The following is a 16,504-nucleotide window of genomic DNA, read 5'->3' on the forward strand; positions in this document are numbered from 1 at the left end:
GGTTGCGACATGTTGATCTTCTGAGGCCGGGTATGATCCAGGAAAGTGTGCCCGACCAGAGGGATCGAGCGTGTTGGGTAATGTGGTGCATCCCTGCAGGGAAGTTTATCTATTCGAATAACCGTGTCCCTCGGTAAAAGGATGACCCGGAATTGTACTTAGACCTTATCACAACTAGAACCAGATACTTAATAAAACACACCTCTTACAAGTTCCAGATACAACCCGGTGATCGCTTTCCCATAGGGCGACGAGGGGAGGATCGCCAGATAGGATTATGCTATACGTTGATACTTGGTGAACTTACCAGCTACTCTCTTCTACATGCTTCAATATGGAGGTTGCCAGAAGCGTAGTCTTCGATAGGACTAGCTATCTCTCTCTTATTCTACCATTCTGTAGTTCGGTTCACAAATACTACCCATTTCATTGATACCAATGCATATGCAGTGTAGATCTTTACTTGCGAGTACTTTGTATGAGTACTCACGGTTGCTTTGCTCCCCCTTTCCTCCCTTTCTATACCTGGTTGCTACGACCAGATGTTGGAGCCCAGGAGCCAGACGCCACCGTCGACGACGACCCCTACTGTACCGAGGGTGCCTACTACTACGTGCAGGCCGCCGACGACCAGGAGTAGTTTAGGAGGATCCCAGTCAGTAGGCCTGCGCCTTTTTCGATCTGTATCCCAGTTTGTGCTAGCAATCTTATGGCAACTTGTTTAACTTAATGTCTGTGTTCAGATATTATTGCTTTCGCTGACTCTTGTGTTTTCGAGCTTATGTATTCGAGCCATCGATGCCCCGGCTTGTAATATAAAGCATGTATTATTTTAATTTATGTCTAAAGTTATGTTATGATATCTTCCCGTAAGCCCCTGATCTCGGTCATACATATTTACATGTATGATTAGTGTACATTTAAATTGGGGGCGTCACAATGTGCTCAAAGGGATGATGAAATTGCAGATGCTCTCACATTTGTCAATCGCATCTCAAACGGCGCAGACTCCCGCTCAGACGCCCAATCAATCACCACCAGTTGGCAGGATTCCTTCATAACCATCGGATCGCACGATACCTGCTCGGATCCACCGTTCGTTCAAAATCCCACCGAGACGACCGAAGGGGGAGAGGGGGGCGAGCCTCAAATCTCGCCGCCGCCTCGTTTCGCGACCCCTCTCTTCCCCGAGCAAGAAACCCTAGCGCCGCCGCTCGCCGGCGATGGAGGCGCCGGACGAGGAGGCCGGCCTGGGGCTCCCGGAGGGCGAGCGGCTTCTGGAGGTCACCATCATCTCCGCGCAGGGGCTGAAGCCGCCTTCTGGACTTCGGCGGCGGTTGCAGGCGTACGCCGTGGCGTGGGTTGACACCGCGCACAGGCTCCAGACGCAACCCGACCGCTCTGGCGGCCCCGATCCGGCTTGGCACGAGCGGTTCCTCTTCCGCGTGCACGAAGCCGCGCTCGCCGAGGATTCCCGCGCTGCCGTCACCGTGGAGATCTACGCCTCACCGAACGGGGCCTGGCACATCGGCGGGGACTCCCTGATCGGATCCGCGCGGTTCCTCCTCGGCGACAACTGCCTCCTGTCCCGCCCCGTTGGGTCCCCAGCCATGTTCGCCGTCGGCGTCCGACGCCCCTCCGGCCGCGTCCACGGCCTCCTCAATGTGGCCGCTAGCCTGGTCGCTGCGCCGCCCTCTCCGGCGGCCTCCCACGCCCTCAGCTTCTCCCCCGCCGTCTCTCTCAGCGGCCTACCCCCTGCCGTCGCCATCAGCAGCCTCTCCACGGCGCCGATCTCAGGCCGCGTGCTGCGCGTCCTCAACCGCGCGCACCCAACACCCCCACCTTCTCCTAAGGTGCTCACGCCCAAGAAGCTGCAGGCCTCGGTGAAGCCTAACAATAAAGGATCGGACAACCAGCAGGTTGCGGTGAAGCCAAGTAACAAGCGTGAAGACGATGCCAGCGATCAGGAGGGGGAGGATGAGAACACGTACATGGGCGGGGTGATGTTTTGCGGGCCTTGTGTCTTACCATTCCCGAGAAAGATTCACACCAGCCCCTCTGACGAGAACCTGCAGGCCTTCGCTGGCATCTTCTCTAGCGGTGTTGGCATTGCCAGACGGAGCCCGAGCCCTCGGCACTGAGCCTATGCAAAACAGGTTCATTCTTTCAGTCGTTTACTTGATCTGTTGTGGAGATAATCTGTTTCTTGTTTTTGTGGATAATTAGTTTGTTGACGCTGAGGATACAGTATCACTTGTATCATAAGTTCATAACATCTCTTGCTATTATTGCAAGTATAGTACACCATTTTTTGTGTATGAATTCAGTGGAATTGTTGAGTGTTAGTTCTGCAAAAAGTGAGCCAGACCTTCAAGGAAGTGTGGAGTGTTATTCTGTCTTCTGGGCTTGATATTGGAAGATACCTGCTTCTTGTTTATATTGGATTTCAATGGGAGCAATACTCACATGCATCGAACAAGTCTGATTATTTCCATCCATCCTGACAGGATTTGTGGGTGTTACCTTTTTGTTTCATATGTATAAGTCGTCAATTACATCACTGCCGCAGATTTTTGAAGTTAGTAAATGCATGTCCCGTTTAGCTTTCTTGATGTGGTAGCTGTAATTGCACAGTTGTGTTGGGTGGCAGTGCCATTTCAATCTCAGATTGTGAAATATCTGTTCAAATGATAAATGGAGCTTTGGGTGATATAGTAGTAGCTATTTTCATATGATAGCTGTGATTTATGTTCCTTCTGTTTTTGTTCTAGAAGGTCAGCTTGTCGGCCGGTCACGGGTTCGAGTCCTGGAAACAGCCTCTTGCAGAAATGTAGGGAAAGGCTGCATACTATAGACCCAAAGCGGTCAGACCCTTCCCCGGACCCTGCGCAAGCGGGAGCTACGCGCACCGGGCTGCCCTTTAGGTCAAGCTTGTCGGCCAATCGCTACATGGCCAATTGGCAATTCATGTTTGATTCTTTATTTACTTGCTGAAATGCTGTATTCCGTCATGTGAATTTCAATGCAGAACACTATAATATCTCAATGGTCTGGCGTTGATAGCATCGCTGGTTTGTCACCCTCAATGTGTTGTATGCCCCTGTCATAGGAATTGGGCAAACATCATTTAACTTTAGCTTGTTCTATGGACATGATACATACTGACTCTGTCTATGGTACTACTACTAAGTGGCCTATAAACAGACAGAGGGAGTATTATTTACTGATGATTATTCCATTCATGCATCAAGACTCAAGGATAATTGACCACTCATGCATAGATTAGTTCAGATAGTTTTCATTGTTCAACATGCCTAGAACCATAGTATTTGCTCATCTGCCAGCCCCCTGAGGGCCTGTTCAGTTGACAGGGAAAATAGAAGGGTTTGGCAGGGATTGGCAGGGATTAGACCCTGTACAAGTCAAAACCTCCTCCAATCCACCCCAATCCCCCTGTGAGGAGGTGTAACCGAACAAAGCCTGAAGTAGTTCCAGGATCAATGTTCATCGTGTGTCTTAGACTGGTTTTCCCCTGGTTTGAAACGAGGGAGATCATTCAGGGTGTACGCAGACCATGTTTAAAGGCCCAAGTTCCAAGTGATTTTCTCAAAGGACTTCAGGCTGCATGCACCAAGTTGGGCCATAACCTCTTATTTGCCCTGGGGTCTAGAATGCGCATCACACTGATGGGAGCCCATCATGGAGCCTGTGAGTGTAATCTTGTTGTATTTTATTTAATTTTGGTATAATCAAACATAATTTTTTGGAAGTTTTTTCCTTTAACCCTTCAGTCTTTCGTTTACACATCCATCTGAATACACCTAATTTGGAGAAACTACATGTTTAATAGGCATATGGCTCATATCAGTTTCTCTTATGGAGGACAGATACAATTTGTTTGGCACTTTTATCCTTTCCAACTTGATATCGGTTAAGTGTTCATTGACTTTCTATTCAATAGATTTCGTTGATTCAATAATTTAGAACTTGATGGATAGTCAAACTTTTCGAACATGGAGTTTTCTTGGAAGTGTCTGGTATGAATCATTAGTTGTGACTGGAAATTTCTTATGCGCAGTCTTTAGGTTCTGGTGATATGATTTATTTATTTATTTGCACTATATACTTACTCTACTTAGAAGCTGAAGGTGTTAGGACTTGGGACATTTACCAGTCACAGATTTTGAGAACATCAAATTCTGATGAGTTTCTTTTATGATGGACTGTAGATCTTGTGAAGCATGTCTGATCTTATTTGTTCACTCAACTGTGTGATCTTGTAGACCAGGCACTCGGTTTGTTATGTACTAATCTTCTCAAGACCTGGTTAATCTGTTTAATTTGGTTTGGCTAATGATTGAATACAACATGTTTTTTTTTACTGATTGTATTCAGTTACCAGCTCTGCATGATCTGTTTGCCAGTAGCTGTGCTAAGGGCCTACAATACTAACAATTGAATATGAAGAGCAACCATCAAATATGCCTCTTTCTACTTGTATGCATAATGGTGGTTTGTAGCCTCCTTTGTTCTAAAGTTGTCATTATAGTTTTCTTCGGTTGGTCGTGTGTGTGATTGTGCTGTCCAAAATCCACCTGCTTTATATGGCAGGATCCCGTGTTCTGATTTCGACTCTTTCTCTCATAGCTCTTTAGAGTGACTCATCAAGTAAGGTATAAACTGTTTGAAAGTTGAGAACTGAATCGGCCACTTGTTGCCTTAGATTCACGTGGATTTACTTGTTCCTGTGCTTATTGCGCTTATTGGACACTGCATAAGCATAACCATAAAGAAGTGCTACTTGTTGATTGTGACCTTTACGTCAATGGCCGCTCCATCGCACCTTTAACAGATTTTCTTTATGTTGCAAGTCCTTGCCATGTCCCTCTTCCAATAGTGTGAGCCACACAAACCTGATTCAAGTTACTCCACTGACGTAACATTGTGTCTTTTGTTTGGTCCTGTGATTGCTTGAATTATTTTCTGTATGCTCAGTTGGTTGATCTGGATCCCATTCGTTCCTTTGCCTTTACAGGAAGAGCCGCTCCCATTTCATTAGCTTTTCAAGTGCAATTTGGAGAAGAATTTCGAGGAGCTGGTGAGCATCAAGCACCTCACAGAATGTTCCAATATTCAATTCTGCACTCGGCATGTCGGGCCGGACCCTTTCCTTTAGCAGCTTAGCTGCTCATTTGCAAATATCACATTTGGGGACTAGTTGTCGTCTCCTGGTTCTTCTGTTCTTGATGCTTTTGCATATACGGTATATATGTACTACATTCCATGGGACGTAACTTTATCAGGTTGAGATGTTTAGGACAAATGGTGTGCTGTGATGCCACAACTGGAAAGCTTAGCACAAATGTGGCGAGCAAAGCATGCTCTGCTTTTCCTGATGGACATCTCCTGCCAATATGGCATTACATGGTGCGGTAGTAGATGCCCAAGGGCGGCGAGGGGAACTGTTTCTAGTGGGCTTGCCACTCACTGCCCCACTGAGCTTTACCCTTCGTGTTTCAACTTTTTAGTACGTTTTTGTGCTTGTGCATATCAACAAAGATGTACTTAAAGTAGTTCGCGCCACAGTTTCAGATAGCACAGCTTATCATTGATAGTCTGATACAACGAAATTTATAATGATTTGTGGGGTTTCCCTGAGGAAATACACTTTGGTTTCTGGTTGTATATAGACCCTATATGGAATTTTCTTTTTAATAATTAAACAAAATGTCAAAATAGCTAAGAACTATTTTTAGAATAAACTTGACTTACTTGCGCACTATTATATAAATTTTCACAAAAAAAAACCAACGTTTACTTCACAGCGAAAAAGACAAAATTCATTTGCTATTATAGGTCACTATTCACGCTATTTTGGCAAAAAAATGTCTTTTTTGAAAAGAAGTCAAAGAGGAATTTTCCTTTTTGTGGTACTTTTCTCATGAGTACAATGAAAGGTCAAGTTTATTTAAAAAATATTTTCAGAATTTTTTGACTTTTTCTCGAATTACTATTTTTTTCTATATAAGGTACATATGTACCCATAGATAGGGCTGGAATTTGAGCCGAGTCGAGCCAACTCGACTCGACTCGCTAGAGCTCGTTTCGTTAACGAGCTAGCTCGACTCGACTCGTTATTATTAACGAGCTCAAATCCAAGATTGGCTCGGCTCGTATAACTCACGAGCTGGCTCGTTTAGCTTGTTAAGCTCGTTAAACATATGAACATAAAACCCTCAAATATTATAAAAATTATTATGTATATATTAAACATATATATCACTAAACAATAGTAATTTCCTTGTAACGCATGAGTCTCCTAGGCGGTTGGGCCTTCAACGGCTAGGCCTTGTGTTGTGCGCCTGGGACATAGGGTGCTGAGTGGCTGATCTTTTTTTATATTGGGAGTGGCTGATCTTTTGTACCGAGCATAACGAGTTACACGAGTACTCGTGAGATTGGCTCGTTTAACTTGGTATATAAACGATCTTAAACTAAAGCTCGACTCGACTCGTTATTCTTCGAGTTCGAGTCGATTCGAGCCGAGTCATGAGCTACTTGTTTAGCTCACGAGCTTCGAGCTTTTTTTCCAGCCCTACCCATAGACCAAACGTCCGCGTCTGGTTTCCCTGGTATTATAACTGCTTGTAAACTTTTTTCCAAGAACGCGCAAGAGTATCCCATTTTTTTTGCGGGATAGCGTCCCATTTATATTAAGAGGAGAAGTTGACCATAGTTACATGTAGGTGCGCCAGAGGCAGCCTCCTGCACCACCAGGACAAACATGAAGATAACTATCCTCCTACAGCCCCATCAGACCTAGCCATGGCTAGTTTCTGTTAGGAAATATGCAGCTTGTATTCATATGAGACCATAGGCCAGTATATACATATACAGGTGCAAGAAATATACAGAAAACCCTTTATACAATAGGGTAAATACAAAAAGATACATGGCTATATATATGTACCCATGTGGGTAGGAGTACGTACTCCTAAGAGTACCGACAGGATGACAATAACGCGTCGAGTTAGACAAGGGGTCACCATCTGTATTATGGAGGTGAACATTGAGCTCCATGGGAGTCTCAACAGTACGCTCATCAGTAAGAGCAACACGTGCAAAAGGTTCTGGATATACTTTTTCTGGGAAATAAAAAAAAGCCATCAGAAGTAGAAGAGACCTTGATCCCAAGAAAGTAGCCAAGAGGGCCAAGATCAGACATAAGAAACTGCCCACTTAGACGAGCATTCACAAAGGCAATATATTCGGCGCCGTCACCAATGATGATCATGTCGTTGACATATAGAAGAAGAATAGTCCGACCATGAGCTGAAAGGTGGACAGACTACACTGGATCACGAGCACTCGCCGAAAAACCAACGACAGTCACCACAGGGGAAAAACGCTCAAACCAGGCGCGAGAGGCTTGCTTAAGGCCATAGAGAGAGCGACGAAGATGGCATACCATGCCATCAGGAATAGAATATGGCTACATGTATACCTCCTCACACAACTCACGGTTAAGAAAGGCATTCTTAACATCAAGCTGAGATACAGACCAGTGCCGAACGGATGCCATGACAAGAAGTGTACGAACAATGGTCATATGTGCCACAAGAACAAAAGTCTCATCGTAATCACGAGCATGCTCCTGCTGAAAGCCACGAGCCATAAGACGAGCATTGCAATGCTTAAGAGAACCATTGAAGCGAGTCTTAACCTTGTAGACCCACTTACAAGTGATGCGACACACAGAGGGAGGAAGAGAAACAAGATCCCATGTGCCGGTGCGCTCAAGAGCAGCAAGCTCCTCTGCCATCACAAATTGTCATTCGAGATGAACAACAGCTTCACGATAAGAAGTCGGCTCAAGAAAAGCGGCCCAGCGCGGAAGCGGATGAAGACGCAAGCCATAAGTAGGCTGAGGCGAGGAAGACGACACATCAGTAGATGCATCCACATTACGCAGACAATAGTATAATACCGTGGAACAGATGGAAGAATACAAGGAGGGGTCACCAAGGTAGACTCAGGGGAGGAGACGAAGAAGTCGTCGGGGATGAAGGTGCAGAATCTTGTGACAAGCAAGATGAGGAAACCATGGGAGATGCCGATGTTGGATATGCAATAGTCGGAGAAGCAGGGGTAGTAGGATGTATAGACAAGGGCTCAACGGGAGTGATAGGTGTGTTAGGAAATACTAGCACAAATGCCTGTGCGTTGCAATGGGAAGAAAATTGATATGCGTTCATCAAAGAAAAGCGACACCTAGTGGTGAAGAAAAGGCGCATGCTGAGATTTAGAAGAAAAGCATTATCAACCGCACATTAGTCATAATGAAAGAAGCCTTAACACTGATAATAAGGAACATTTATTTTTTCAAATCTACTCCCTCCCTCTGGGTTTGTCAGGCCTATCTCACAAATCTCAAAAAATAAGGTAGATAGTGATTGAAGAGAATGAATACCACATGCTCAAAACTGCACAATTAACACGCCTGCGTTTTCCATAAAATATTGGATTAGAAAAATGATTGTTGCATGAATGTGCAACAGCTATCCAAGCACCGGTCAGTTTGTCAGCTTATTTGCAACAACTTTTTTTCGGCGCGCTAGTTCAGGACATGTCATGATGAATTGATCTGGGTGAATAACACTAACTTTTGATGGACAATGTTGGTCACATCTTCCCTAACCCTGACATAATGTCGGCATGCCTCGACAACATAAATTGCTGGTAAACATTGGTAAATATATATCATTGAATTCTAATAAACTAACCATTTATATGCTAGAATGAGGTCTGGTGACCCCTGTCCATAAGAGAGTGTTGAGCTAGAAAAGTAACAGGAATCGACCAATAAGGCCTTATAAAGTTGCCATCAAAGAAATTCTTACAAAGTTATATACATCTCCAGCAATATAAATAGCATTTGTCTTGCCGGGCTTGCTAAATTAATCAGTATAATGAATCATTCTCAGCTGCAGACTGAACTCTCATTTGTGAGATTCAACCGGTAATTCCTTGAAGTGCCAATGTATGCATGGAGACTAAATATAAACCTTTAAAGTTGAAACACCTCTAAATATATCTATTTTGTAAACATTAATGATATACAAGAGAATTAATACCAAATCCCCTATAAATAGACGATGACAAACATGTCATTGGTGCTAATGTGAAGGATTAAAATATTAGTATGAACAATGTTGTTGATAATTTCATCAAACGCATGGAAAGCAGATGCCTCCATTAAGATAGATCAGCACCAATCCAAGCCACTCCATGGCATGTGGCTACCAACAAATTGGAAGAACACAAATCGTAATCATTACCTCTAGTTGGGGATTGGTGCAGCGCTTGGAGGTTTCCTGCCCACCGCATTAGGGCAGGCCATTGAACACGAACGCCTGAGATTGGTGTCCATGGTGAATTGGTGATACATGCAGTCAACGATATTGATCTGACCAAGCGTTTTGTCCATTCTTCCTAATCCAGCAGTGACACCACCTGTTCGGAGTTTCGGACAGAGCGGACAAAGTGAGCAACGTTTGCCACACCTCATGTGGGCTCTCCGCCGCTCTCCCATGACACATGCTTGGCGACTTGGCCACACCCTCATGACCTCTTGCCGGCGCTGGACAGCTCGACCAGCAACGGTGCCGCGTCGAGGTGCCACACAATTTTTGCGATCGACTCCCGCGTCCATCCATCCAATCCTCCTCCTCCGACCTCCTCCTTCTCGACATCTTCCCTAATCACGGCCTAACCCGCGAGATTCTTCTTACTGCGAGCTATCGCCGAGCGGCACGTCCCCTACTGCGGCCCGCCCACAACGCATGCACCGATGACAATGCGGGCACCCGCCATGGACAAAATACCACCAACGGTGTTGACGCCAGGCCTCAACCATGCATGGAGGTACCTATCGCTGCTAACTCAATCGACCTGACCCTCATTATTTTTAGGCCTATGGATCGGCGGTAAATAGCAACTGGAAATTACATTTAGTCCGTGAATGACACAAACATCACAAGCATGAACGGCCGAGCAGTTGCCTTCCTAGGTTTGGAGCCTGCAGGAATGCGGCCTCTGGAACAAGACCAAATGGCCGAGCAGAACGGTGCAGGAGCGTCCACGATGGTGATCTCGACTCTGTCATCATTTGGTTGGTCAAGGACGGATCCATGTTACTAACTCGTATGCTGACTTGTTTGCCGAGACCGGTAAGTAGAACTTGTCGTGGCACAACGCGACTGTGAGGCCGGGCATTAACTGCTTCGCCCAAATATTGCCTCACGGGGCCGCAGATACGTCTCCAACGTATCTATAATTTTTGATTGTTCCATGCTATTATATTATCAACCTTGGATGTTTTATATGCATTTATATGCTGTTTTATATGATTTTTGGGACTAACCTATTAACCTAGAGCCCAATGCCAATTTTTGTTTTTTCCTTGCTTTTGAGTTTCGCAGAAAAGGAAAACCAAACGGAGTCCAATTGACCTGAAACTTCACGGAACTTATTTTTGGACCAGAAGAAGGACATGGAGTAAAAGAGTTGGGCCAGAAGAGTCCCGGGCTGCCCACAAGGGTGGGGGGCGCGCCCACCCCCCTGGGCTTGCCTCCCTACCTCGTGGACAACCCGGAGACCCCCCTGACTTGTTCTCGATGCCAAAACCTCTTATATATACTGAAACTTCCAGAAAATAACCTAGATCGGGAGTTTCGCCGCCGCAAGCCTCTGTAGCCACCGAAAACTAATCTAGACCCATTCCGGCACCCTACCGGGGGGGGGGGGGAATCCCTCTCCGGTGGCCATCTTCATCATCCCGGTGCTCTTCATGACGAGGAGGGAGTAGTTCACCCTCAGGGCTGAGGGTATGTACCAGTAGCTATGTGTTTGATCTCTCTCTCCCCCCCCTCTCTCTCTTGTTCTTGATTCGGCACGATCTTGATGTATCGCGAGATTTGCTATTATAGTTGGATCTTATGATGTTTCTCCCCCTCTACTCTCTTGTAATGGATTGAGTTTTCCCTTTGAAGTTATCATATCGGATTGAGTCTTTAAGGATTTGAGAACACTTGATGTATGTCTTGCATGTGCCTATCTGTGGTGACAATGGGATATCACGTGATCCACTTGATGTATGTTTTGGTGATCAACTTGCGAGTTCCGTGACCTCGTGAACTTATGCATAGGGGTTGGCACACATTTTCGTCTTGACTCTCCGGTAGAAACTTTGGGGCACTCTTTGAAGTTCTTTGTGTTGGTTGAATAGATGAATATGAGATTGTGTGATGCATATCGTATAATCATACCGACGGATACTTGAGGTGACATTGGAGTATCTAAGTGACATTAGGGTTTTGGTTGATTTATGTCTTAAGGTGTTATTCTAGTACGAACTCTATGATAGACCGAATGGAAAGAATAGCTTCATGCTATTTTACTACGAACTCTTAAATAGATCGATCAGAAAGGATAACTTTGATGTGGTTTCGTACCCTACCATAATCTCTTTGTTTGTTCTCTGTTATTAGTGACTTTGGAGTGACTCTTTGTTGCATGTTGAGGGATAGTTATATGATCCAATTATGTTATTATTGTTGAGAGAATTTGCACTAGTGAAAGTATGAACCCTAGGCCTTGTTTCCTAGCATTGCAATACTGTTTTCGCCCACTTTTGTCATTAGTTACCTTGCTGTTTTTTATATTTTAAGATTACAAAAACCTATATCTACCATCCATATTGCACTTGTATCACCATGTTTTCGCCGAACTAGTGCACCTATACAATTTACCATTGTATTGGGTGTGTTGGGGACACAAGAGACTCTTTGCTACTCCCTCCGTCCGGGTGTATAAGTCATTCGCGTAGTTCTAGATCATCGATTTAAGGAATTAAATATGTGTTATATGTCATGAAAAGTATACCACTAGATTTTCACACGGATGTAGTTTTTAAATATATATTTTTTGTCACATATAATACATATTTAGATAGTTAAATTATCGACCTAGAACTACGCGAATGACTTATACACCGGGACGGAGGTAGTATTTGGTTGCATGGTTGTTTGAGAGAGACTATCTTCATCCTACGCCTCCCACGGATTGATAAATCTTAGATCATCCACTTGAGGGAAATTTGCTACTGTCCTACAAACCTCTGCACTTGGAGGCCCAACAACGTTTACAAGAAGAAGGTTGTGTAGTAGACATCAGTCGCCACTGAGAAACCCGTCCAGATTGCCTTACATCATGTGCCTGGCCACGGCGAGCGACATGCCGCCGGTGTTGCAGCGGTACCACATGGACCTATATATTGAACGACTCTGACTCCGGCATCGCTTCCCCTTGTGATTTTATGTAGGTGCCAGGCAGGTGTCCTAATGATGTCGGGTCGGTCTCGTGTTGGCGGTAATTTTGTGGGAGTTTCTCGCCTTTTTTCTGGTCTCATGTTATATTTTTGAGGGGTTGGTCTCATGTTATATGGCGTCAGGAGTTGGACCCGCACACGCCTCACCTTCCTCCATGGGAGCACATGTTGGACACCTCATAGCCTGAGCGTTCTATTTCAATTAGGTAAGAACGCACGGAAAACCAATCTGTAGAACCTAAAGAAAAACAAATAACATAGGGAAAACAACTAATAGACGTATGGAGAACTATGAAATCTTCCGTCCTTTAATATTAGGTATAGATGAGGAATGAGATGCCCTCACTGAAAAGGTCGAGAAAGATGGACGCGGGTAGAAGGGATGAGACTCATCAAAAGTCACATCTCGAGAAATACGCATCCGACGACCTCGACCTTTTTAGTGGAGGATATATATTTCCTCACATTTCCTGACGCGCCTACCACTCTTGTTGAGCCCTTATCTATCCATCCCGCTACCCCTGCTTCTTCTACTATTGCAGATCCAACGTCGCTATCTCCCATGGTTTCCTCACCTTGCTTGTCACATGATTCTGCACCTTCATCCTCATTGACTTCTTCGTATCTATCCCCTGAGTCTACCTCGGCGATTCCTACCTTGGTGGGCGGGGCAAGACGCAACAGTGGACGTGCGAGATCAAAGATCTAGTGGCTAAGAGAAATAAGGAAAACAACGACGACCACAAAGATGGTGGCGACATGACGGTGGATCAACAACACAAGTCGCACGTGCGAAAAATTAACCTAGGCTTTGATACCATGTTAGAAAATATGCAACTTGTTTTGCCATGAGGCCATAGGCCGATATATATATACATGTACATGTGCAGGAAATATGCAAAAAAACCCGTATAAAATGGGGGTAAATACAAAAGGCTACATGGCTATATATAGTACTCTAACAGTTTCCACAACAAAACTCGGCTCGGATCTTCGATACGACGAGGTGACGCATGATAGACACCCTGCCTAAGACTTGGTTGTTGGGGCGGCGAGGAAGACCAAAGAACTTATCTGCGCTCTAGATTGGTCCAGAACCGCAACCATAAGCAAATCCACTAATCAGCGAAGTCTTTCATTCCGCATGGAGTGAAGTGATGCAAGCGGTACCCTAGCATAGTATTGAACCAAACCTCTATCGAAAAATGGCAACCAAGAAGAAAGTGTTGCAGGTCCTCGGGCAGCTGCACATAGATAACACAACAATCATTATGTTACATGTGACACCTTGCTAAACGACAGCGGTCTAAAGGCTGTTGCACATAATCAAGCAATGAAAGATCTCCAGAGTAGCCCAAGAACTCCACAGCTCGATGGCACAAGGGGCGAACTCACTATCACATCGCAAATTTTCAATTTTAGAATGTGAATTATTTAAATAGGGGTGAATTTTTTGTTTCTTACGTTGCTTGAGCCTGGCTAACTTGACTAAAATTTGATTTGGTTATTATTGGATCTCAAAACATTTTTGGAATTATTTAGAACCCTAAAATCATTTTAAGGAATATTTATAATGCTAAAATAGAGCTTACAAATTTGGCATGATTTTTATTTTTGTTATTTGGGCTGGAAAATATTTTCCCCTAAGACCCATATATTAATTTAGAGTTCAGTAGAATTTTCCAAAATTGGTTGGCTTTGTTTTTTGAATCAAACTAAAATTCAAAGGGGAAAGAAAACATAAAAGAGAGAAAAGGAAAAAGAGAAAAAAAATCGAAACCTACCCTAAAGCTCAACCCAACCCAACCTAAGGCCTCCCCCTACCTAGCGCTCGCGCACGCAAGGAGCAGCAAGGCCGGCCCAATCGCGGTCTAAGCCAGCCTTGAGCCCCCTATTTCCCCTTTCCCACTAACCGGTGGACTCCACTCGCCAGGGTCACCCTCAACCTCCTACAACGCCCATGTCCCGCATGCACCCACAACCGCGGCCACCTCACCTCGTTCGCCATCCTCCCGGCCATGGCCGCGCATGCCGGCAAGCCCAAAAATAGCCCCCGCTACCCTATGTATCTCTGCCTTGTAGCTCCACTGAAATGCTGCTGGGCTCCACCTCCAGGAGCAGATTATCGCCGCCACTTTAGACATCTCCGCCATACCCACTTAACACTCACACTCTAGAGCGTCATTTTCACACCACTTGCACGCCCAAAACCTACCGGGAGCGCAACTATCGCAAGAGCCGAGCCCGCCACCACCGCGTCGACATTGCCAATGAGGTAAGGTCGCAATTGAGCCCGTCTCCATGTCCAATAGGGTCGCCATGTGATGGTTTGCAAGTGCACAAGGTTTAGTTGTAGCTTTTCAAAGTAAGAGTATAGGGAGTTGTTTGGTTAGAAGACTAGACAAGGTGTCTGGGAAAAATCACTGCCTAGATGACGCGTGGGATGGTAGGACTTTTTTTGCCTGGTCAGGCTTGTCTAGTGCACCTGCGTTTGGTTCCTCTCCTGACCTGGTGCTTTGTCCTCTAGTTTTTACAAGATATTCAAATCTGCAAATCACATCTTGATTAGTCTCAGGCGCACGACCAGGCGCGGGAAATTGGACGCCTGGTCCAGGCTAGTGATGTTGCCTGGTTGAGTAGTACTATTATTTAATTCGACTAGCTGATTGCTCATGCGTTGCCACGGGGCAAATTAAGTTTGTTTAAAAAATGTTGAACACAGTCGGCAATATATATAATTCCCACATCTTAAACTACGATAATTCCCATATATCAATTTATGCACATACATTTCTCGGAAAAGAAACAAATACAAGCTTTAAGAAATGAAAAAAAATAAGTTCTCATGTGTCCATAAGAAAGCGGTGAAAATCAACATACTTCTTGACCAGTAACATCTTATCCTGGGCATACCCACAAATGGCATGAACTAAATCCTAGGTTTGCAGTTGCATCTACTATATATTTTTTATTTTTCTAAAAAATACTAAAGACACAAAGCACCTATGATCTTCAGGAATGGAAATCTGCTATGTCATTAAAATGGGTGCAGCATGTCCAACTCGGCAGCATCTACAGAGGATAATCAACTTCTCACAGTCCATGGAAGACAATTTTTTGCAACCGATCGACAGCTCATGGAATACCACATGTTACAAGGCAGCAACCTGGATTACCATACAATACTGCCTCGTCGTAAGCAGCCTCTCCAGATCTATCTCCAAGACGTGCCTTCTCCACAGACAACCCCTCCTCGGATTCTTGCAATCAAGAGATTGATATTACTGAACAAAACACATCCAAATCTATTCTATGTGGAGAGAAAGAAACATGTACCTTTTATTCTGGCTTGTTACTCTGGATAGCCTGAGAGCTACTAATTGTCTGTACTCGATCAAAAAAAGAAACACGTGCCTGCACTTGTAGTTGTGCAGCGCGAAAAGAGCCCTAGCGCGAGCGATAGCACCGGCTAGATGCCCTCGGTGGCCTCCCTCCTCCTGATGACGAGCTCATACGGCCGCGCCCGCTGCAGCTCCAGCCGCCGCCCTGTCTCCATGCATGTTGTATGGTGGCGGATGCCTCCAGCGCGGCCCTTTTTTTTGCGGCTGCCTCCTGCGCCGCCCTGGCATGGCCTGCATCCCTCTTACTCGCACTGGCTACCATGGGAGACTCCTCACTCCCGCCCGACAACCTCCTCCTATGCAGCCATAACGACGCCTCCCGCTGGGCAGGAAGCGGCTGTGGGACTTGCTACCATCGCATGGCCCAGGGTCTTCCCCCTCAGCATCGTTTTTCTTGGCCGCGAATGTCGGATCTGAATCCACCGTGGGGTTTGGGAGAGGGGAGATGGGGTGCCGGGGTAGATTGGAAGCAGACGTAGTTGCCAGCGAGGACATCCCGTGACAGGTTTTGGGAACGCGGGCCGGTGATTTCGGCGGCGATTAAGGAAAGAGAACACGACTTAATAGAGAACCAGCGGACGAAGCCGGCAGGGGTGAGCAGAACTGGGAGGTCGGACGAAATTTAGCGACGTAAGAGGGGAGACGAAACCTTACGGTTCTTTTAGGTAGTAGAGATTCTTTTAACCGAGCCAGGCTAACCCTGCTGCTAGCGACG

General features: G+C 45.5%; 1 protein-coding gene across 1 annotated transcript; it reads left to right on the forward strand.

Annotated features, from left to right (window-relative positions):
• Positions 1 to 1,076: 1,076 nt before the first annotated feature.
• On the forward strand, positions 1,077 to 5,396 carry LOC123061642 (uncharacterized). The gene is made up of 2 exons (XM_044484821.1): positions 1,077 to 2,156; positions 5,036 to 5,396. Exon 1 carries the CDS (start codon positions 1,224 to 1,226, stop codon positions 2,139 to 2,141), a length of 918 nt encoding a protein of 305 aa, XP_044340756.1. The 5' UTR covers positions 1,077 to 1,223; the 3' UTR covers positions 2,142 to 2,156; positions 5,036 to 5,396.
• The last annotated feature ends 11,108 nt before the right edge of the window (positions 5,397 to 16,504 follow it).

The sequence above is a fragment of the Triticum aestivum genome, chromosome 3A (genome assembly GCF_018294505.1).
Source record: "Triticum aestivum cultivar Chinese Spring chromosome 3A, IWGSC CS RefSeq v2.1, whole genome shotgun sequence".
In the NCBI taxonomy this organism is placed as follows: Eukaryota; Viridiplantae; Streptophyta; class Magnoliopsida; order Poales; family Poaceae; genus Triticum; species Triticum aestivum.